This window comes from Cupressus sempervirens, chromosome 5 (genome assembly GCF_028749045.1).
Source record: "Cupressus sempervirens isolate cs-2001-9-10 chromosome 5, ASM2874904v1, whole genome shotgun sequence".
Classification (NCBI taxonomy): domain Eukaryota; kingdom Viridiplantae; phylum Streptophyta; class Pinopsida; order Cupressales; family Cupressaceae; genus Cupressus; species Cupressus sempervirens.
In genome coordinates this window covers 629,416,764-629,442,634 of record NC_143122.1, presented here as the reverse complement: position 1 = coordinate 629,442,634, position 25,871 = coordinate 629,416,764, and the positions used below count along the sequence as shown (strand labels likewise).

The 25,871-nt window shown below is 35.1% G+C and overlaps 1 protein-coding gene across 1 annotated transcript in view; it reads right to left on the bottom strand.

The window, feature by feature from the left end:
- LOC149557474 (THO complex subunit 5A-like) overlaps positions 1-9,530 on the bottom strand; it is a 43,215-nt gene extending 33,685 nt beyond the window's left edge. The window contains exon 1 of the mRNA XM_089832128.1: positions 9,108-9,530. Coding sequence (XP_089688254.1) covers positions 9,108-9,263 — 156 coding nt within the window. The 5' untranslated portion in view covers positions 9,264-9,530. The remainder of the gene's footprint in view (positions 1-9,107) is intronic.
- Positions 9,531-25,871: the final 16,341 nt, after the last annotated feature.

The following is a 25,871-nucleotide window of genomic DNA, read 5'->3' as shown; positions in this document are numbered from 1 at the left end:
ACTAATCATGCTCGTCTCAAATTCATTCTCCATTTCATCAGCAAACTTGTCACTTTCTTCATCATTACCTCCACATATTATGTTATCCACAAATATCACCATAATCAACAAGTCATTCTCAATTTCTTTCAAATATAAGTTACTATTTGCAGTACCTTTCGCAAATCCCAATTTTGCCAAATACTTTATCAACTTCGCATGCCAAGTTCTAGGTGCTTGCTTTAGTCCATACAACGCTTTCTTCAGCTTGCATACCATGTCTCTTTCTTTTGTCAAAAGAAATTCTTTAGGCTACTCAATGTAGACTTCTTCAAGTTCTCCATTAAGAAATGTTGACTTCACATCCATCTGATACACTTTGAACTTCTTATTTGTTGCATAAGCCAAGAACATCCTTACAAATTCAATTGGGCAACAAATGCAAATGTCGCTTCATAGTCTATACCTTCTTACTATGAATATCCTTTACATACCAATCTCGCTTTGTTTCTCACAGCCTCACCTTGTTCATTCATCTTGTTTCTGAAAACCTGCTTAGTTCCTATAACATTCTTACCTTTAGGTTTAGGGACCAATTCCCATGTTTCATTCTTCACAATCTGATCTAGTTTTTCCTTCATTGCTTGAATCCAATTATCATCCTTATATGCTTCATCTGCACTCTTAGGTTCAACTTGAGAAATCAAACATAATTCTTCATGTACTCTATTTCTTGTCATAACTCCTCTATCTTTGCTTCCAATAATCTGATCAGAGGGTGATTCTTTGTCAAATTCTTGTTTGGTGTCACTATCTCAACTCTTACTTCTGCTCTAGGTTCAGATCTTGGTTCCTCTCTTTGTCCCATAATTTGTATATCATTCTACAAATATGTATCAGTCTCATAAAACAACTCAACATTCTTTGGAATAGTCTCTCTATCACAATTATAATCATCAACAATAGTTACTAAAGCTATCTCTTCTATTACTTCCTCTTTCTCAACCAATCCAAGCTCATCATCTTCATCATCACTATCATTCAAGAATTCTTCTAATCTTGCATAAAATTTCTCATCATCAAAAAGACAATCCTTACGCATTCTGGACTTCTAAGGCTTTCTTGTCTTCTTTACTCTCTTAGGACATTTGGATGAAAAATGACCAATTTCATTACAAGTCCAACATTTAAAGACTTTCTTACCATCTGGTTCTCTCTGCACAAGTAAGGAAATTCCTTCTTCAATCTTTATGTCTTCTTCAAATCTAGATCTATTTTTGCCAGCATAACCTCCCCTGGTGCTTACAATCCTTGATAAGGAAGGGTGGATAATGTTGATGTGTGTTTTATGACCCACCACACTACAGAATAAAATATAGAAATATCTTATCCTCTCTTGAACAAAGTCTCGTGTATGCTAAGATTGCTAGAAAATCATACAATGTCTCCAAGGCTCCTTCAATGTTAGGTCCTGACTATGTATAAGCTCGGTGGTTGATGTGATTTGTTGATTATCACAAGGGGCCTTATAACGTGTGTTTACTCGGACTCATTTCAAGCCATACTAGATGTGGGAGCTATCTAAAGGTTTTGTGATGAAGTACCTTTTGGGTTTTCACAAAATATGCAGAAATGAAATGGGATAGGGTTCAGGAATTCTATTATAATCCTAAGGGTAGTGACGACAATAAATGGTACTCTGATGGACAAATTCCTTAATTTACCAAGCTCTGCTTCGCCAAGTTATACTATAACTTCACACGAACTAGTGCAATCTTCAAGGGTTATGCCAAAGATTCTCATACCACCACATACACCACCATATACAACAATGTATATGAATGATCGTAGTTAACATATGCATGAAATGGGTTCAAGCTAACTTTGCACAATGATTTAGAATCACTAAAACGTAAAAAATATGAACCAAAGGAATTCATCAATACACCATCATATTCTCCATTGCAATCATAACACTTTAACTAAACTAAATCTAAATGAGAGAATTTAAGAGAACAAGTAAGCACTGAGACACATCAAGTGTTCACCAAGTTTCAATGAAAACTCTATTATCTCAGTAGCTCATAGCAACAATCTCAGAAAATCCTCCCTTTACAAATGAGGAGTGAAGCCTTTATATAAGTTCTTGATTACAACAGATGGCCTAGATGATCGCAATAACTAATGGCCCAGATCATGCCACATCAGCCCTAATTAGGGTCTGCGGAAAGAAAAGGAATCTATATTAATAAAATAATAAATCCACTACCATAGTGGATAATAGATTCTCACTATGCCTACTTGCACAGAAAGAGTGGAGTACAATAAATATCCATTATGCATGTCCATTACTCGATAAATTCTCAATCTTCCTTAAATAAATTATTCTTGATTTCATTCTTTGAATGCATAGAAGTTTGACTTGGAGACCTTAATTCTTCATCAAAGATAATTAGATACCATGAAATGATGATGGAGGCCATGTATTCTCGAGTCCTTTCCAACTTCATCATTTTATAACTAAGATCCAACTTTGACTAACTTATGAAAATCTCTCCACAAACATTCTTGTCTTCTATGCACTTGCTTGGAAATTTATCTCCCTGAAATGGATTGGAATTGCTTGCTGATGATTATGTCACTTCAGAATTTCTTCATATTGAACTTCCATTGCCATGTTCTTGTATTTTTTATTTTCACTTTGATTATTGAACTTTTAATGTCTGGGATTGGATCACTCAGTATTTGGATGTCTTTGATGTTGGTACAAGAATTTGGGACTTGAGCATCTTTCTTGAATTTTGAGAACTGGAGCTTTCTCCTCCTGCAAAATAGAAATAAGCAATATAAGAATCATGCAAAAAAATGAGAGATATTCTGTCTCTCTAGAAAGATATTTAGCCAAATTTTATCTACTCCTTGCAATTTACTCCACGAATGAGAGATTTTCCAAAACTTAGCCATTTTCATTTTTCCATGAAGGAGAAATTTCCAACACCTAGCAATTTTTTCTTCCATGAAGGAGATATTTAGCCATTTTTCTTTCATGAATGAGGAATTTCCAACACTTAGCCATGTTTTCTTCCATGAAGGAGGAATTTCCAACAGCCATTTTTTCTTCCATGAAGGAGGAATTTCCAACACGTAGACATTTTTTTCTTCCATGAAGGAGGAATTTCCAACACTTAGACATTTTTTTCTTCAGCAGCAACCATTTTTCTCCAAGGCGGTATTTTTTGAGTGATCATGAATTTTGTCCATGATAAAAGAATTCCGTGACAACCATTTTTTTCCAAGGAGGGATCTTTTGAGTGGTCATGGATTTTGTCCATAATGGAAGAATTCTGCGACAACCATTTTTCTCCAAGGCTAGATTTCTTTTGAGTGGTCATGGATTTTGTCCATGATGGAAGAATTCCACAACAACCATTTTTCCTAATGTTTTCATGCCTTTCCACTTTTGGATATTTCAAGGGTGATTCCAAACTTAACCATTTTTTGATTGATTGTCTTGCTTGCTTATTCTTTTGGATATAGAAACAGATACCCTTTTGGCTCTTTATCAACTAGAGCTCACTTGTTGCCAAAACAGACCTACCAAAAATAGACTTTCTAAAAACGTAAGTTGTCCCAAAGTCAAAATAAGGTCAATCCAAGAGGTAGTAAAACTTACTAAAAATAGACTTCCTAAAAATAGTAAGTTAGGACATTCAATTCTCAAACAAGAAAACAATTTCCATTCTAGGAGCCACATGAACAACACTTTTCAGACTTGGCCAATTTTACCAATTCTCATTCGAAAGAGGGGACCTTAGAAGACCAAGCCCAAGACTACCACGAACTAAAGCCAAATGGACAAGACCAAGAGACAAAAGGGGGTCCCCATTTGCAATTGGGCGATGGTGTGAAAACCCCACAACAGATACTTAATGCACTAAAAGCAGTCTCCACTCTAGGCAAATCTCCAGACTATTTCAAACTTACTTCTGCTACTTACAATCTTTCAAAAAGAGTCTCTCTGGAAAATTTCTCATAACAAGGTATCACTTGCTCAATCATCTATGTTGTCTACTTGAATAGTGGTGTCAAAGCTTCAAGAGGCTAAAACCTTATTAAACCTTAAACATGTAATCAATATAATCAGCAACCATAAGAAGATACACATACACAATAACACCAAATATGTTAACTAGGGAAACCCCTGATCAGAGGGAAAACACCGGTGGGGATGGTACCCGCAAAGTGATGTACTAATATATAAGTTCCTTATAAGAGGATGGACTCTATTAAGAGCCAATGAAATACATTCAGTACATATCAGTCTCTGTTAGGAGACTTTGAATTCCTGTGAGAAGATTCCAACCCTATTAGGCGTTGTAGAAGGCAGATGGACCCACTATCCAAACAACTTCAAGGGTAAGACCACTGAACTCGCTGTCCAATTGGCCTCTGTATTATTCCTTTCAAATTAATAGAAATGCAACTCATCTCAGCAACTCGAATTGTTGCTCTATAGCAGTATTTTTTGAATGATCATGAATTTTGTCCATGATGAAAGAATTCCGCAACAACCATTTTTCTCCAAGGAGGGATCTTTTGAGTGGTCATGAATTTTGTCCATGATAGAAGAATTCTGCGACAACCATTTTTCTCCAAGGCAGGATTTCTTTTGAGTGGTCATGGATTTTGTCCATGACAGAAGAATTCCGCAACAACCATTCTTCCTGATGTTTTCATGCCTTTCCACTTTTGGATATTTCAAGGGTGATTCCAAACTTAACCATTTTTTGATTGATTGTCTTGCTTGCTTATTCTTTTGGATATAGAAACAGATATCCTTTTGGCTCTTTATCAACCACAGCTCACTTGTTGCCAAAACAAACCTACCAAAAATAGACTTTCTAAAAAAGTAAGTTGTCCCAAAGTCAAAATAAGGTCAATCTGAGAGGTAGTAAAACTTACTAAAAATAGACTTCCTAAAAATAGTAAGTTAGAACATTCAATTCTCAAACAAGAAAACAATTTCCATTCTGGGAGCCACATGGACAACACTTTTCAGACTTGGCCAATTTTACCAATTCTCATTCGAAAGAGGGGACCTTAGAGGACCGAGCCCAAGACTACCACGAACTAAAGCCAAATGGACAAGACCAAGAGACAAAAGGGGGTCCCATTTGCAATTGGGCGATGGTGTGAAAACCCCACAACAAATACTTAATGCACTAAAAGCAATCTCCACTCTAGGAAAATCTCCAGACTGTTTCAAACTTACTTATGTTGCTTCCAATCTTCCAAAAAGAGTCTCTCTGGAAAATTTCTTAGTACAAGGTATCACTTTCTCAATCATCTGTTGTCTGCTTGAATGGTGGTGTCAAGGTTTTCAAGATCTTCCATATGATCTCATCTCCATCTAGTTTCATTACAAGACTTGATTCCTACAACAATTTCTAATATTCTGCCAATATAACTTCTTACAGGTTCATCTTCCATCATTTTAGCCTCTTGAAACAAACATATCCAATTTTGTAATCTAATTCTATTAGCATGTTTATCACCTTCAAAAGAAGATTCCAAAGTTGTCCAAATTTCATGAGATGTTGCTAAGGATTTTACCTGACTGTATTCATTTTCAAGAAGCGCTGACAAAAGTGCTTCTCTAACAAGCATGTTGCACAGGAATAGATCTCTTTCAGCTTCACTACATTCTTCAAGTTCACTTTCTTCCACAATGGTCTTCTCATTCTTTGTCAAAAGCTAATATCCTAGACCCATGCATAACAAATGCGTCTTCATCTTTTCTTTCCAGATGTCATAGTTAACTCCGTTAAACTTAGGACTTTCTTTTCTAAAATGACCCGCCATTGACCTCCTTAAGTTGTTAAGCTCTTCCTTCAGGGACCTAATGCTTTGATACCAATTGTTAGAAAGTAAAGTCCACCAAGATAACTGAGAGAGGGGCGGGGAGTGAATCTGTAATCAAATCAAGACAACTTTTATCAACCTTATTAAACCTTAAACATGTGATCAATATAATCAGCAACCATAAGAAGATACACATACACAATAACATCAGATATGTTAACTAGGGAAACCCCTAATCAAAGGGAAAACCCCGATGGAGATGGTACCCACAAAATGATGTACTAATATATAAGTTCCTTGTAAGACGATGGACTCTATTAAGAGCCAATGAAATATATTCAGTACATATCAGTCCCTGTTAGGAGACTTCGAATTTCTGTGAGGAGATTCCAACCCTGTTAGGAGTTGTAAAAGGCAGATGGACCCACTATCCAAACAGCTTCAAGGGCAAGACCACCGACCTCGCTGTCGAATTGGCATCTGTATTATTTCTTTCAAATTAATAGAAATGCAACTCATCTCAGCAACTCGAACTCTTGCTCTATCCTCTTATTGTGCCAATACTGCACCAAAATACCTTTCAGATCTCAATACCAAATCTGCAAATTCGCATCACAATAATCCCTTTGATTGCTTACTCGCATTTACCAATCTTCACAAATTCAATATATGTTCGCTTACAACTCATAAATATCATCACAAGGAAAATAATTTTCCTTTATATCATGTCAAAATAATTCATTGAGTTAGCCTTCAGGCTTTCCCAATTAATTACAATAGGACCTCATTAAGGTAATACAATTCATTACATCTTTTCACAATTACAAAATACTGTCGACTCACAGTCTTCACAACTTTTCATACGTGTGACCTCGAACATCGTGCACTTGCTAACGTCATCATCAGGCTATCTACTCTCACTATCTAACTTCACTCATCACGATTCTATCCCTGTTAGGAGATACAATCCAAACACCAAGAACCACTTCTCAAGTACTCTGTTTGCACACTGTCTTCTATAAATCACAAATAATTCTCACGTATCTTTGACTTCCTGCATGCGCACTTGTCCGCGTCATCAGGACAAACTATAGAACATATCCTCAACTACGCTTGACCTCATCATCAATACTCAATTCGTACGACCTCATTCTCTTTTTGCTACTTCGTCATTCTTCATAGTATATTGACACCAACGACAAACATAGTCATGAATGCAACACGCAACCATGATAATTGTCTCTCAACAATGCTAGAGTACTCCCCCATAGGAATATCATCAACATTCATGCTAATAGTTTCATACCTCGAATGAGAGTAGGGGTTCCAAGGCAAGGGACGTGTCTCAGTGGAACACAGGTGGCACATAGAACCAACTTGCAACACAAGCAAAAGGTGCCACAAAAACAAATGACAAGTTTTCCTTCTATAACCTATTGTGTAATCCTTAAAACTTTTCCTACTACTCTTACTAGCATATTAATACAAGTTTCAAGGGACTAAATCATAGATCTTGGGTTTGCACCTAGTTCTTGCCGACATAGGGTTCCATTGTCAGGATCCTAATCAAGTAGTAAGGAAAGGCCTAAACATAGAACAAATATTTTGCGTTCCTAGATGCATGAAGATTTTTTTACGAGTTTTGATGCATCTGGGTACGTATGTGTGTGTACCAAAAAAGTAAGATAAGTATATAGAATTGTAAACCTAAATTATTTCATAGTAAGATACTTGATCATTCATCGATACCAGAGATAAATATTGATTTTCAATTGATAGTTGAACAATATTCAAATAAGCCATTTCAATAATATCATATATGTCTGTGATCACGATTCCAATGAAAATTATTACAATTACTGATTACAAAAATGTAGTTCATGAAACATGATTCAATGTTTGTAAATCATCAAAAGGACTATCAAAAAGAATCATCGCCTATTAGATTTTCAGCGGTTGCAAATTTAAGATAATCATTTGAACCCCAAGCAATTCCACCCGCACTAGATGCACCATGTGGTATGTCATCATCATCATCCCATCCACATCATCCATAGTGACTCTAGCAAGAGACTAAATGGTTGCATCCAAGTCAGCAGACTCGGTTGCCCCCTGCTTGTATTGGAGATCCTTACATGACAGTAGATGCAAATTGGAATGAATATACACCAAGTCTTCAGCTCTTTCTGCAGCCAACCAGTTAGGCTTCACAGTGGATAAAGGAGTAGATTGAGAGCTAAATAAGGGGTAAAATGAAATGTTATTGTTTTGGAAGGTGAGGAGTGAAAAATATTTATAAAAAAACACTTAATTTTTTTTTTGTTTTCCCGCTGCAGATGCGCATGAGTGTGGGTTGTGCGTGCACCTAGCCCTGCAGGTGCACCCGGATGTGTGGGGCTTCGCATCCTGACACAGCCCCAGAGGCTGTGCACACCTAGCACACATGCACCCGCACCCCTGCACATCTTAGAATTACAGTCAAGAAGGAACAAATTTATATCGTTTGCAACATGATTCTCTGACTTCTAGCCCCGTGAGAGGGCAACTGCCTGGGGGATGAATGATGGAAAGGGGAAATCCAAGAAAAGGATCTCTAAGAGATGCAGCCACTGAGGCAGGTCTAGATTGAGCCATTAGATATGGATACAAAGGACTAATCGAATACCAAATTAGACACACCCATGGGCGAAGGAAGCAACGAGAGGAGTGATTTTTGAGCAGTTTAAAAAAGCAATTTATAATTTCAAAGTAAACATATCATTAGACTAGCAGACATACATTTTCTCCTGTAACAAAAACGTGCGCTAGATAATTCATCCCACCTTCAAACTCGACTGAGAACACGAACAAAACTTTAAGGATTTTATACTTTTGCAGTCAAGCACATCGATAACAGCCTATTATAGTTTCAACTGCTATATTTCAAGACTTCTATAATACAAGATCAATAATATCAAGTTAATATTGTCACCATAACAAAAACAAAACCCTAGCTCCGACAAAGACAGCATAAGATGAACATTGCAGGTGTAAACTAAAATTTAAAAACTTAGGCACAAAGTTCCAGTTCACTTCAAATCCAAGCTCTTTCTATAGAGGATTCGAAAAATTTGCAACCCTCGAGCAACAGAATAATCTAACAAAACATATCAAATATAAGCTACTTCAATGTTTTCAAGGCAAGCAAATAAGTATTTAACATTCCCCCAAGCAAATTATAGCCCCTAGGATCAAACAATTTATCCGCTATCCAGAAGGAATGTAACCTGGCGAAGTTTAAGAAATAAGACAGAGAGCTGTGTTATTAGGTCCCTGAGGTCTGATCGCCCTTTGCCTTCCTTCTTAATGAAGAGCATTTTGGCGATGATGTCCTCCATCGAAGTTCTGCTTTCCTCCAAAATGCCATTAGCAGCCTTCGCCATTTGTTTGCCTGATTCAGGCAACAGATTTTTTTTTCACATTCACTTTCACGATCGAACTTCCCTCTACTTGAGTATGCGTATTACTGTATATGCATAGCCCAGTAACGCGGTACTGTGCAGAACGCTTCAGGACCGAATACCGGAAGAGACAATGCCGTCTGATGTAGAAAAAAGAAATGCTACATTAGAAGGCAGGCGTAACCAGAGATTTTTGCTGTGAAATGCAATCATTTTTTCTGAAACGGACAGCCCTTTTGGCAGATCATTAAGAAGAGTTTGTGGAAGCTGCACTTATACATGTATACATACATCAAGTCTGATAATCTCCTATTTGAAGTAGGTATATCTGAATATATGAAGAATTGGTTATTTTTTGGTTTTTAAGCAAAGTTTTGGGGGAGATTTTTAGAAAATATAATATTATTAATTATATTAAAAAAAGATGCTAGACGATAGCAATATATTAGAAGTGGAAATGAAAAAGGTTGCTATAATAATTATCAAATAGGAATTATGATTTCTTTTCCTTTTCCTTTTCTTTTTTCTTTTTCTTTTTCTTTTTTTGATAAGCAAGAGGTTGAGGCTATGTATTGAATATAAAAGAGTACAATCCAACTTGTGAGGCACTGAAAGGAAGGAATTGGGTGATGGTCCCTCAATTTAGCCCAAATTTTAATAATATATCATTTATTCCACATCCAATGGTTATAATTTTCCATCTTCTCCAAAGAGATCCACTCTTGTGTCTTAAATTGCCTGAAACGTCATAGAAACACTAACCAAAACAAACAACTCCATATTTCTTTGTTAGGGGTTAGAAAACTTAAGTAAAGATATTGTCAAAAAGATAAAAACAAGAAATTGTGGGAGGCCATCAACCAGAGATTGAAGAGCAGAAACACAATAAGTCTTAAAGGAGCATTTAACCATAAAAGTAAGACACCAAATCAAATAAACATCAACGTACCTAGAGTTGATTAATAACATCACAGAATGCCATTTTAAAACACTTCTACAAACCAATCAAACTGATGCATCTCAAATCCGATCAGACAAAGAGTAAGAAAGACAAGAAGCTTGAAAGAGGGGAGGCTACTACCAATTACTTAAAGGGAGTAATAAAAGCCTCCCTTATGGCCTCAAATTTCCACCTTCGCAAAGATTTAGAGTTTGTGATTGTAATCATGATTAAGTATGGGGAAGAACGCAAAAACTAATAATATCTCTCGTTTCCTACTTAAAAGACAACTTCTTTCAAGCTTTGTAACTAATAATTAATATGGAAGAGGCAATAATTAAGCATTTGATTTTAGAAAGGCATTAATCCCCATATTAACTGACTCATTCTCTCGCTTATTACCTTCTTGACAGATATGATTGAAAATAATTTTGTCAAAATATTTGCAAAGTTCTAAAGCATAGCTAATTTTGCATCTATTAGCTGATTAGGAAGGGAACCTTTTCTAGGGCATTAATTATGATGGCGGAATCCCCCTCAACTTCTAAAAAATTAATATTTAAGGATTTACACAATTGAAGGCCCTCCTCTAGAGCAAAAATATATGCCCAATTGTTAGTAGCTCCACCTATATATTTGGACAAGTTAGCTACTTAATCCCTTGATCATTGTGAATGCAACACCCTATTCCTACTTGACCCGGATTTCCTCTAAAGGCTCCATTGAAATTGAGCTTGAACAAGCCATCCTGCGAAGCCTTCCAAACACATTCTAATCTCTTTAATTTTCCTAGAGTCTCTCCATCACCCAGAATGGGAAGGATTTTCAGACCAATCCATCTACCTCTCATCCTTTCATCCCAATGAGTTATCCTAGCACATTTGGGGAGAGATTTAAGCAATTTATTGTTGGTTAATTCAATGATAGAGACTTCAATATTTTGCTTTAATTGATCAACAAGCATTTGTTTATCCTAGAAGATTCTACGATTCCTCTTCTTCCATAGTTCTCATAGAATTATGGAAGGCAACATAATTAAAGGCTATGATGTATACTATATGTTCTTAGCTAAGATCAAGAAGTCAACATACTCCTTATTGAACTTGGACAAGCCAACATAACTCCTAGTTGCAAACATAGCCAATGCCAACATGAGCTTGAGTAAGGGCAATTAAGAAAGAGGTGGTCAATATATTCCTCATCATCTTCACATAGTGGGCATCTTCCAAGCCCTTGAATCCCAAACATCTTTAGTATTTCTATTGTAAGGACCCTTTGATAAATGACAATCCATGAGAAAAATGTTAGGATTAAACTACGGACAGAAATAACAATTACATGCAAATATAACCAATATAAGAAAATAATAAATCACACAAAAAAGAACACAAGACATCAAGATTTAATGTGGTTCACCCAATCCCTGTGCTATGTCCACCAAACATCAATTACAACCTGATTACAATTTGTAATCCCGTACAGCTCAATACCACCACAAGAACCACTTTCACATCACCATTATGAAACAATCCCTAACCCTAAGCCCTTTTATACAAGTATTTTTACCACTTTAGGATTACAATTAATAATTACATGTTGGCCCAAAATCTCGATAAAATAGGGCCCAAAAAAATGTTTTCCCAAACCCTCGCTCAAGGCCGAGCCCAACCTCGAACCTCAACAAGAAATTATGGAGTATGTACAGTACTTCCTTGATCAGCCACCACAATCTAACAAAAAATCCTATCTTGGGAAGGCAAGACTTATCCCAACACAGACGGGGAGGGTTAAGGAGATGGAGAGAATCCTTGAAGAGATTCGAGATACAAATAGCCCATTTTTTGAGTTGTATTCTCCATTTTTGCTCCCATCCCATATGAGTTTATCATCCCTCCCTTAAAGGAGGTCACTCTAGATCTTAGGATTGACTAAAGAAGAAATTTATCTTCTAAGGGAATGTCTTCAATATCAAGATTTCTCCACTTCCAATGCAATCCATCTTCTCCAAAAATCACATGGTTCTTCACTTTTGTTCTCCATCTCTCTACCAAATAAGATTTGGCTTTCAAAAGGGAAGGATAATGAATAAGGGTCTTAAATTCACTCCAAGAGTCTTCCCAGAACAAGGCCCCCTTACCATACCCTAAATTCCATGAGAGCTTATTCTAGAAAATATTTATGCATTTCAAGAGAAAATTCCAAAGTCTTGAGCCTCTAGGAGGGTTGACCTCCCTAAATATATTGACTAGATTAGGGGTTGAAAGATATTTGTGGGAAAGAATCCTAAACCATTTGAGGTTAGGGAACCTAACCATCCTCTATAATAACCTTGCTCCTAAGGCCATTCCTTGACGTCTGATATTTTTAATACCAGCTCCACCTAAACTTTTAGACCTATATATTTGGTCTAAGAAAAGAAGGGAAAACTTATGTCGATCTTCATTACCCTACTAGAAAAAGAATCTAAGAAGACCTTCAATTTTAAACACTTTTCTATTTGGGGGATCCAAACATGAAAGTTGGTAAACAGGTTGCGTAGACAAAAACAACAAAAACCATAGTATTCCTACTTGTTGAGGAAAGGCACTTACCTTTCCATCCAACCATTTTTACTTTTAATTTTTCTACTAAGGGATCTCATAGTTTAGAAACATTATGACCCAAATTCAGAGGGAGACCCAAGTATCTACAAGGCAAGATACCTTTTTTAAGGTTTACAATGGCACAAATTCAAGCTCCCAAATTGGTGGAAGTGTTGGAGAAAAGGGTCTCTAGTTTATCCCTATTAATCTCCTGACCTAATGCCTTGGTATAGTTATCCAAAGTATCCTTCTAGGCTTAAACCTCTCTATTTGATCCTTCTTCAAATAACGTTTTATCATCTACAAAATGTTGATGTGGAGATGGTTCCTACCCATTAGTTATTGAGATACCTTTGATGGATCCTTCCGTTCTTGCTCGTGTAATTTACCTCCTAAATGTATTAGCCATTAGAATAAATAGAAAGGGAGAAATAGGATCCCCTAGTCTCAGCCCACTAGAAATACTAAAAAAGCCTGCCAAGGTGCTATTTATTAAAATAGTCATTTTCAGAGTAGATATACATTCAAACATTAACTCTATCCATTGTTTAGAGAAACCATAAGCTTCAAAATGTTTTTATAAAAGGTATTAATCTACCCTTTTATATGCTTTCATAATATCCAATTTGATAAGCACATTGGGTAACTTATTATTCTAAACTGAATGAATAGCCTCCAGGGCTAGAATGAAGTCATCATATATCGATCAAGAAAGACTAGGCAACACCTTTTAAATTACAGTGGCCAAAATTTTAGTAAAGAGCTTGTATAGAGTATTACATAAAGCTATGGGTTTGAAATAGTTGAAAGATTCTAAGTATTATTGACTTCTCTTAGCAGTTTGTCAGAGTTCTTGACTCCTTCCAAGGTTTTCATTACATCTTTTCTTTTGAAGTCTCAACATTTCTCAAAGAAAAAGGTTGTAAAACCATCATGACCTGGAGACCTATTTAGATTTTTTATTTTTTTAGGACTTCCTCAACCTCTGGTTTGGTAATCTTCTACAACAAGATTTTGTTTTTTTTTATGGAGACTAATCTTGGGATATTGGAGAGAACACTCCTCTAAGCTATCAAACTAGAACTTACATCATTATTATAAATATCTTTAAAATAAGAAATGGCTTTTAAGTTGATATCCTCGGCCGAGTTCTTTGGATTCCCATCCATTCCTTTAATGGAAGTAATTTGATTAATAGCTCCTCTCTACTTAGAGCTACTATGAAAATATTTGGTGTTATTATCCTTGACTTCTAACCATGGTTCACTTGACTTTTGTTTCCAAAAAAGTTCTTCTTTAGCCATAATTTCATTGTACTGTTACATAAGCTTTCTTTCTTAAAGGGATTGAGCCTCTACCATTCCATTTTCCATAACTTCCTTGTTTAATGATTCTAGTTTATCTTCGAGAGTTAGCTTATCCTCGAAGATATTTCCAAAGAATTTTGAGTTCCACTATTTTAATTTGTGTTTGATTACTTTCAATTTACTGACTACTTGGAACATCTTGGATCCCAAGACTTTCATTTCCTCCCACCCTCTCCTAATAAGATTAATATAATTATCATTTTTGAACCACATTTGATCGAATTTGAAAGGAAAATTGCTAGCTCATTTGTTCTTTAGAATTTTAAGCTCCACAAGATAATGATATGATTCTAATATTGTTTAACTTCATATTGAAATGGACTGATGCCATTGACATATCTCCATAAAAGAAAAACCTATCTAATCTTTCTACAATATTACTGAACCCCTTCCTTCTATTATTCCAAGTGATAGCATTGTTCAATCTAACCAACTCCAGAAGACGTAACACCCAATTAAACAATTATTTTGATGCTAATGAGAGGGTGTTGTTTCCTCCTCTCTTTTCTAAAGATTGAAGAATAGCATTACAATATCATCTTAGAATAGATAAACCTTCTTGTTTAAACATTAGTTTGTCTTCCATCTCTTTCCATAACCTGACTATTGAAGTTGATGAAAGCTCAACCCCACAGCTCCCAAGAATCACCTGCATGAAAACACATGTCACAGGAAGAGAGAAGCAAAATCTATGAAGGCTATAATTTACAAATCCATAGAAGATGAAACATTCTTGATGTGCAAAAAAAAATGTAAATTATATTGAATGAATATGGATTATAGAGATAAATCATCCTTATAAAGGAGATCAAAACCCTAAAAGGTAAAACCTATGTTGCATGATAATAATTAATAAAAGAATTAATTATTATATCCATAAAGTTTAGATTTAGTAAAATAAAGTCAATTAGAAAATATCTAATTACTCTAACACCCCCCCTTAAGATAAACTTAGGGAGTAGCTAAAAACCTAGAAATTACTACTGAAGGTAGATTTGGGTTTCGACAAACAAGGCCTGATGAGGTACCCAAGCACAACTAAATCTCTATAAAAAGGATAAATAAAGAAAACCACATGGGAAAAAACCTACTCCAAGAAGTGATGGAAGAAGGTTGAAATAACTAGTGAAGGACTGAAGAAGCCTACAACTATTGAACATCATAGAAAATAGGAACAAAAGAGATGATCATATAGAACACCACTGGAGCATGTAGAAGTTGTAAAGCTTTGTTAAAAGTAATTGTTGATCTAAAGAACCTCCATTGAAATAGAACCTGACTAGGTAGAGAAGACTATAATCTGAATGAATGCTCTCAAAAGATACGACTCGAATTAGGAGGCAAACAAGGCAAACAAATAGATTCAAAGATACAGATGGCATAAAACGTCGAGGCTTGATGAGCTTATCAATCAAACATGGAAGGTTGCAACCAAAGTAGGAATGAAAAGAAGAGTGTCTATATGGTAAATAATCCATCTCATTGAAATGCATAGGTACCCAACCATTGCATCTGCCTATACATAGGAACAAGTACTGAATACATAGATCACTCTATTGAACCAAGGAAGCATAAGAACCAACAGAAGAACATTCCTAATGCAAAAAAGGGTGAGGTGTCAGGTAATTAAAAAAGTAGGCCAAAAGAACTGCATGTTAAGGAACCACAATCAAGATGCACAAAAGAACACATATGTGTATACCAAGGTGATCAATTTAAGACATGTCATGAGGCTAATGTCACACAAGAGAAACTCACAAGATAAAGGAAGATGGAAAACAAAGGCAAAACATCAACCCCCCATGGAACTTTAATCAAAGTAGTGCATGTACAATAAGGAACAAGATATGGTGAATCCTGCACATACAGTAATTTGCATGAGTGTCCTCAGATGACACTACTTGAATCAAAAGACAAAATAAGGCAAAAAAACTAAAACAAAAATACAGATGGAATATGGTACTTTATCTCAATAAGTTTGCAAGAATGCATCCAATAGATGTCTACAAAGACCAAAAGAGACATAAGGTTGATATGATAAATAATACAACCCATAACGAATCATCTGAAGGAACAAAATCAATCCTCGAACCTGAAACAACCAAGATATCCACCATAATGCAAAAATGTAAAAAATTGAATATAATATTCCCACTAGTACATTTGAGGTCATTTTTTGACCAAAATTTGCAACCATCTATTAAAATGTTTTAGATTGGTCGGAATATGGAAGAAAAAATCTCTTTTTTTTAAAAATCCATGCCCGTGTTGGTCAAAATTTCGACCAACACTTAGTTGAACATGTCGAAATGAAAAAGGGTTGTGCCCATCCATTTCATTGTTTTGTTAAATAAGGGTTTCGCCCACCCATTTCATTGTTTTGTTAAATTGAGAGGCAATAGATTAGTGCAGAGGGTGGGAGGTATATCACTCATAGGGCATGTGCATCTCGATTTCGATGTGAATACGCTTGGGCAACAAGGTCAACAAAATCTTTCTCGTCTCTGTTGGTTTCAAAGATTCTACGGAGCGAGCGCGGGGGAGCTACACAAGCAATTTAGGAGAAGAGGTGGAAATCAAGGAAGAGGCAAGGAATCAAGGTGCTTATCACATTTTTCTGCCATTTTTTGCTCAATCTTAGCCATGGCACCCATTAGGTCATTTTGAACAAAGTTTTTCTCTGCAATCTCTTTAGCAATTTTCGCTACATGTATATCACACTTCATTACCAATTGATGCTTTCCTATGTATGAGCACCCAATTCGCTTAATCAACCTGCTGCATAAAATTTGCTAACTCTTCCAGGCTCATGTATGGTTGAGAAGAAAAAAAATATCTCCTATATCATTTTGGACATTTATGGAGTCTTGGAGTCATGACTACAGTATCTACAAAATTCTTCATAAAACACATAAATCCTTTTGTTTCCTAGATATTTCTATGAATGGGCACTGATTCTAGCTAAAAAGGAAAGGTTTGAAACCCATCAAGTCACTTTTTCAATCATCTGGGTTTCTGGCCTGAACAATTGAGACGCCCACTGGGCATTAATGTTTTGATAGTTGATATATGGAACAAATGATAGTAGTTATATTTGAAGGTTATGTTTTCAGTATTTAATTGTTAGATGGGTTAAACTATTCAAGTGAAGGGATGAGTTTCCCTATACAACTAAATCCAAAAACTCTTGTATCAAATCTTTTAGGTATGTTTTGCTTTAGCGCCACATAGGCCACATAGCATCAACTCAATGAATATGAAATATTATGAGAAATTTTTAAAATAGAAAATTTGGTACATGAAAAATGAAATGGCATTTCAAACACCTAAACAATTGATGGCAAGGAGTCTATTCCATCCAACAACGAGCCTCCTTGGCATCAATGCTTTGATTGTTGACGCATTGCATGAATGGCAATAGCTAGATTTGATGATTATGTTTGCAGTGTTCAATTCTTAGGTGGGTACACTATTCAATTGTAAAGATTGATTTTCGTATACTATTAAATCCAAAAACTCAAATTTCAAAAGTTAAATCTCTTTGCTATGTTTTGCTTTAGCACTACTTAGGCTCCATAGCATCAACTCAGTGAATATGAAGTTTTTAAAGAAATAATGAAATTAAAAAATTTGGTACATGAAAGATGAATTAGCATTTCAAACACCTGAAGTATTGATAGTAGGGAGTCCATTTTATCCAGTGATGAACCTTTAACTAGGACACCAAGAACAGTAAGTGTAGTCATCGAAGCTATCATACCTGTGTTATAACTTAATTGTTTCATTAATAAAGATTCAAGAACCTATCAAACATTTTGTTTCTTTTTAGAGATGTGAACCACAAATGACTTCATACATTATTATTTCATTCATTAGAGGTTCACTCACTAGGCAGGGGTGCTGCTCCACCTGCACTTGCTTTTATGACTTTGATTCCTTTTTCATGGGCCCCTTTAGCATATTCTGCCATTCCATCAGGTGTTCAATGAGAAGATTCAATGGTTATCTGCAACACAACCAAAATTCAAATATCTTATCAAAATGTGTGGTACCAAATATTGTTGCATTCCATTCACTTAAGCATTTCTTAAAATTATTCTTTAGGAAATTGTGTGCAATTCAAATGGGCTTCACAAACCAACCTCATATGAGACACTAAATGATTTGAAAATTTATGCAGCAGCTGTCATGATTGGCAGATTAGAATCTGAGCCCATTATAATACCCACTTCTGGGCTACTTGTAAGAAATAGACAAAAGGAAGAAATCTTAAGACAATAGTCTATGTATGTATTGAAACAAATCATAGAATGAAAAATAAGACAGAAAATAGTAATGTAGAAGAATAGAGATATTGGAACTACAAAATCAATTAGGACAGACACCTAAAAATATTGAATAAATAATAAATAGTCAATTCACAAAACTGCAAGCATATGTCATGATCAATGAGTTGATATTGTTGTACATCAAGGGTCTAATACACCAAGATGATGGAAATGAACTTAAACTTATTCATCTGTCAATTGGAATTGCTCCATTTTGATGATCTATGTGTTGCTAATCCTATGTATTCAAGGTATGATACATTGAGATGTTAGAAGGGAACTCAAGCTTGATGGACTATGAAGTCTGATTTGCAGTCTCTGTGAGCTATTATCATCCAAAAAATATACTCCCTTTCATTCATCTATCCATGAGCTATTTCTTGTGATTGTGATTGTGATTGAGCTTGTAACTCAATGACCTACTTTGGTTGCTAGTGTAGTTCTAGTCTTTTGCTTACTTAGATTCACTCCTTTGTCACAATGTAATGTCCCCAAATCTTATTTGATATACTAATAGATTAGATCTAACAGAGTAAATATTATTCTAAATAGAATAGGAAAAGGTGGATTATAATTAACGAGGACTGTCATCAACATTTATTTTCCAAATCTAATTTTCAAGCCTCTTGGAGCATGTAGGGGAAGAAGCTGACATAGCTTATGAAATTATGTTATGCTCTTATTCTACGAAATCAATTTTTGTTGAGGTTGGACACCAAACATATTACCTCACAACCATGTTCATGGTTGATAAGGCATTGTTAGAAAAGATTTCTCAACACATTCATTTTGTTAGAAAAGAGTCAATGCCCACAAAAATTCATCAATGCACATAAAAATTCAAAAATCATTCCTAATGGATATAGAAAATTAATTAAATAAGGGGGATATGATCATATTGTGTGACTTATGAAGATAGATATTGGAACCCTTAATATGAACTAATATACTACTATAACCTTGTTAACATGTTTTTTTTTTACAGCAAATGATCTGTGATGCAGCCACATTGTTCTTCGACGTTGAGATCTCGATCATGTTTGGAGGCTTCATAGATCAAAATTTACAATTATTTTTGACTAATCTTTGAAGGATTCATAGATTAATTTACAATATTTTCAGTAATCTTGAAGGGCTTCAAAAAAAAAAATCACTTTGTGTGATTTGTGAAGGCATCAAAGATAAAGTCATGATATTTTCAATTATCTTTGAAGACTTCATAGATAGATATGTCAAATTTTCCTAAGTTCAAAGATTTTAGAATTTATGTATTTCATAGAAGGATAAATCCCACGGCATAATTATATTGTTAGTATCTATTTTCTCAGAAACTAATTAGAGAGGAGTATATCATTGAATATATAGATTTTAGTGGCTTAAAATGAAATTCTATGTGGATGCATGGCCAGGATTGATATAATGCCTAGATATCCAAAACATCTCGGGGACAAGGGTATTGCAAAATGTAATGACACATAAAATGATTTCCTAGAGATTCAATATTAATAAAGGAGTGAAAGTCTCAATTAACAAGAGTAACAAACCATGTCTAATACGGATAAGATTGAAAACTAAGAAAAGATGACAACTAAAAGAATAAAATAATTTTCCAATCAACTAGAATGTTAAAAACTTTCAGCAAATCCAATCTAATTGGATAAAATGACTCACCTCTGGATTTTTGAAGCAATGCTGGAATAGAGCAATGTCGCCACCACCCATGACACCCATTCAAAATTCAATTCGAACCTACCAAAACTGTAAACCTTACAGAAAATCCAATGCAAATGGATATTGGGTCCACCCCTGAACCTCATTTGAAGCTCAATTTTATGAGGAACAAAAGAAATTATACATACCCCAATTCTCTCCCATTATACCTACATAATCAAAATACAAATTAAAACAAAACATTAAGATCAAGATTCAAGGATATGGAAGACAAATCACAAAAAAAACATTGATAATAAAACCTGACACTATAATCTTCTCCAATTCGAATATGTATCTACCAAAGGATTCAGTCCACAACATAGCTTTTTTGCTTTATAAACTATTATCCAAACCAAAACTACTCTCATAAGGAAGATAGGGCTCAACGTTTTAGACCAATAATTACATGGAAATGTATGTGAAATGTCTGATCCTATAACCCACTTCAATTTCCTAATCATTTGTTTTTGTTCTCTCTCATAAGATTTGGCAGACATTTGTTGGTTTTGTGTCTGGATGAACTAATTTTAGAAGTTTACATTACAATATTTGTGAAATTATCCTTCCAAAATTGAGAAGAAATTCCATTTACAAGAGAGATTCTTGGGTGAATCTATCCACTTATTTACAGTAGTTATCTTTATCTAAAGGAAATTGGCAACAAAGAAAACTTGAGGAAATATCACCCTTGTACAAATGGCTTTATGTCTTTAATATGTTGATTTGATTGTACAAAAAGCTAAGTTATCAGTTTGGCACTTATAGTCTTTGGATTTGGGTCTGATATAAAGGTTATTTGAGATCCAGTTCGGTGTAGTAATGCCTATGGGTTAAACCCAACAAACTCAAAATGAACTGAGTTGGCCCCTCTCTGGAAGAATGCCTTTATATATCATCTTAAAATGAAAGGATGTTGTTTTGTTTGCCTAGAAAATCTTCTTTAACTCTCTGCTCATGCTTTTGTATAGACTGTTTATAAAACATTCTTCCTTGGCCAGGCAGGAGCTAATAAAGCCCTACTGTATTCAGTTGTCTAGTGTCAGAGAGTCTTCCCTAAATCAGGCCTTTTTGTGTTGTGTGTCATCCAATTATTTTCATTGTCATTGTTTTTGTTTTTATATTTCAATATGTGCAGATGGAATATATATAGCCATGATGCCACATAAAGTACTACAAGCAAGATCTTGGTGGGCATCAGTATAGTAGGGTGTCAAATAGTGCTTGACAGGTTGTGATGTGTGCTAGAGAGTTAGAAAATGCTTAAAACACTTTATGCCCTCTTGAACTTCTCAATCGAACCAAGAGCAGCTTTTTCAAAATTGGACCATTGAAAATAGGTAAATACAATGGAAGTTTGTATGAACCAATTTTAATTATATTTAGGATTATGAAACCGACAACAAATGGTTGTGGGCATCATTTCTTAACCTTGTTATTGTATGCGTGAAAATGCGGCCTATGCTAACACACACACTTCAACATGGTCCTTATTTGTGGATTCATCCCGGAATGAACATTGGATTGTTCATCCAAAAATCACCCGGCAAGGCGACCTGTTGCCTTCTATCTAAAGGGATTTTGCTTGTTAGATATCCTCAGATTTGAGGTGTTAAGCAACCAGACCCTCTAAGAATGAAGGATTTAAGAAATGAAATTAATCTATATGATTATGCAGATTAATCTAGAATGAGAAATGCATTCTAATCTAAGAACAAGTAAAGAAAACTAGATTAATCATATGCATATTATGCTAAATGAAATTAAGCTAAGGATGCAAATGTATGTAAAATATGAGCAAATGTGAGTATGAATTTCAACAGCACTTCGATGCAAATTCCAATTCATCCTCTCTCAAAATGAAGAGATGAGGGTCTCTTAAATAGACTTTCTTGGAATCCATCAACGGTTGAGATCGATTTCAATCAACGGTCAGGATTAAAGGTGAAGTTCAGTCATAAAGGAAGATTCCCAAATTAAAGGGAGTTAACTGATTTAATTTTAGTAGAATAAGGAGTTAACTGATTTAATTTGAGTAGAATAAGGAGTTAACTAATTTAATTCCTTTTTTATCAACAGTGAACTGGGAATTTCCCTTTTTGAACTGAAGAAGGATTTTGGAGAGATATTTAATTTAATAAAATGAGATATGCTCTCATAAATATATTTCCTATTTAATTAAATAATTTCATTTAATTAATTAGAGACACTTTCTTATTTAATTAAATAACTATATTTAATTAATTAGGAATTACTCCTATTTAATTAAATAACTTTGTTTAATTAATTAAAGAATAGTCTTCCATTTAATTAAATAATTTTCTTTAATTAATTAGAAATAGCTTTCTCATTTAATTAAATAATTACATTTAATTAATCAAGATAGGCGTATTTATTAAATTAAATAAATTTAATCCCATAGTACATTAACCTTAGGAGATAATTTCATTTAATAAAGTATAAATACTTTTAAATTAAATTATAATTAAATTAAGTAGGTTTAATGCGACTAATATGAGTACGTACTATAGGAATTAAATAAGAAATGTGATGAATGCAGATTAGGGTCTTCTGCATCTAACAATTAAGTCAAGTAGCGAGTTAGATCAAGAATGTGTCTAATGAAATAGGACTTTAGCAATGATCAAAATAGACCAGAATTGGTATCATGGCAATGAGCCAATTTTGGGGTATTACATTTTGCCCCTCTTTGAATGAATGTACAAGCAGCACGTTCAATTCAAAGAAAATCAGAAAGTATGATGCGCAGATCAAAAAAAAGAGATTGGTTCCGAAATTGATTCTACGAAGACCAATTGATGAGCTTTTAAGGACTATCTCTAGAACAGAGCTTAATCCCAAGGAATCCAAGCAGAATACCTAGATACCTGAATTGAAACAGATAAGCTTTTAAGGATCATCTCCAGCACGAAGCTTAATCCTAAGGGATCTAGGTAGAACACCTAGATACCTAAGTTGATAAGATCTAATTATGAGTCACAGAATCATCCCCAGAATGAGGCTTGATCCTCAGGAGTCGGGGTTTAGATTGTCCTGATACCTGTCCATCAGACTCAGATCAGAAATGTTATAAGATGTGATCAAATGATGAAAAGATGAAGTAGATGACAAGGATGCTAAAAAGAGGGGGACAAGATGCCCCGAGTAATGAGATGTCCCAATTGAGAAGGACATAAAATGGGAACCAAATGCCCCAAGCGATGAGACTCAAAATGAGTTGAAATTTAGTTCAATGATGTAATCATCCTGCCCCCTCGAGAGTGAAATCGAAAGATGACACACGAGAAGTATGATGTAGGGAGAGTGATGAAAGATATAGAAGAAATCCAAGGTTTAGTAGAATATAGAAGAGATTAGAATGATCAAAAGAAATATAAAGAGATCAGAATGATCTTGAAGAAATATGAAGAGATCAGAATGATCTGAAGAAATATGAAGAGATCAAAATGATCTAAAGAAATTTAGAGAGATCAGAATGATATGAAGAAATATGAAGAGATCAGAACGATCTGAAGAAATATAAAGAGATCAGAACGATCTAAAGAAATATAAAGAGATCAGAACGATCTAAAGAAATATGAAGATATTAGAATGATCAAAAGAAATTTGGAGGTTGATTCGAAGTGATTTCGAGATCTAAAAGACCAAGTTTGAGTTGAAAAGATTCCAAGAATTGCAAAGTATCAGAAAGATTTGGATTGCACAAAAAAATTTAAAATGCATTTTGAGCCACTTAAGTGTGTCAGATTTTGAATTCGATCCCGAAAAATGGGTTCAGAGCAACCAAAGTAGCCAAGCGGGTGATTAATCAATCATTTGTGCAATTCGTGAAAGAACATGATACTTTGAAGAGATCAACAATCCCTCATCAAAGAAGGTGAAAGTAGATTTGCAATTGAATCGCATGCTTATGCAAATGAAGTATGTAATGCAAGACTATGTTAAATGCAACCCTAGGTCTAGTTACCAAGCCTCAATATTTAATCATCACCAGATATAAAATAAAGCTTGTATGTTATACAATTCCCACTGACATTGCAATCATGGAAATATGAATATAACATACGTTATTGGTTTGTCAGGATTAAATGTAAGCATTCGAGGCACAAGAAGCCAGAATGACCAAAACATTTGTCCCTTTTAATATAGCAAGTTAACATAAGCATCAAAGCATAAACGCTAGAATGACCTGAATGTTGCTTGCATAACAGACACATCAAACAAACGGGAGATCCATCTTATGCTAAGTATTTAGTATTTATTCTGTCTGCAACGACCCTTACGTTCGTAACCTGAGATAGGAGTGCACTAGATATACTCGCAGTGACCCGTACGTTCACTTAGTAGGACGAGTATCAGTATTTACTGTAGCATGAAGAGTTCACTCCAACAAACAAGGAGAAGAACCAACATTATTGACGTAAACCCATGTAAAAGGAGTCGAGGTACACATGGCCATCCAATACGAGATGGAGGCTCTTATAGTGGACACCCCTCTTATAGGAATATGTCAACTAATTGGAACTAAACCACAAACAGAAAGCAAAGAAAAGATCATGCCCCCAATCATTACTTCTCTAGTCGAAGATGACATCATCGAGTTGCTCAAGGAGATATGATAAAGCAAAAACAAAGCAAACAAAGAAAAAGTTTAGCATATCCAAACAAGTATATCATTTTTGAGTTCATTTTTTGGATTGATGTCAAGTGTTAGTGTCTAGAACACGTTTGAAAGAAATCTCTTCAGTAGGGTGACGACAGTAGGCAGACGCAACCAGAACGACTGGTGACTGAGGTCAAAGAGGAATCTTCATGATGAAGAACCTAAGGACTGAGCGATAATAGGCAGACATAGCCAGGATGACTGGTGACTGACACAAAAGAGATCTTCCATAAAGGAATCTAGAGACATGAACTTAGCAACAGTAGGCAGACACAGTTGAAACAACTTGTGATTGTTGTAGAAGAGATTCTATGAGGAGAATCTTGAAGAGAGTGTCACTAGTGACAATAGGCAGATGCAGTGAGGACCACTGGTGACTGTCATGAAGGAGATTCTCTGAGGAGAATCTCAAAAATAGTGACGCTAGCGATAGTAGGCAGATGCAGTGAGAACCACTGGTGACTGTAGCGAAGGCGATTCTATGAGGAGAATCTCAAAAATAGTGACACTAGCGACAATAGGCAGACACAGTGAGAACCACTGGTGACTGTCGTGAAGGAGATTCTATGAGGAGAATCTCAAAAATAGTGACACTAAAGGGGGAATGCCCCTGAGCTATGACAAGACTCAATCAATGGATACATGAGCAAAAAGTAGGAAAAGCAGGAAAGCAAAAGCATGAAAGCGACTATACAGAGTAGCCAGAAGATGCGCTGCAAGATGGAGCATTGGGAACAAGAGGCGCCTGTTTACCAAGTTTTTACCTTCTTGGCAAGATTCTCTTTTTTTTGCTACCATGATGCCTATTTCTAAGTTTTCCCCAATGGCACTTTTTTTTGTTTTTCAATTTTTTTTTTTTTTTTTTTCTCTTTTTGAATTTTTTGAATTTTTGAGATTTTTCACTTTTTTTGGTGTTACCAAGGCGCCTATTGCTAGGTCTTCACCATGGTAACAATTTTTATCAGGAATTTTTTCCAAT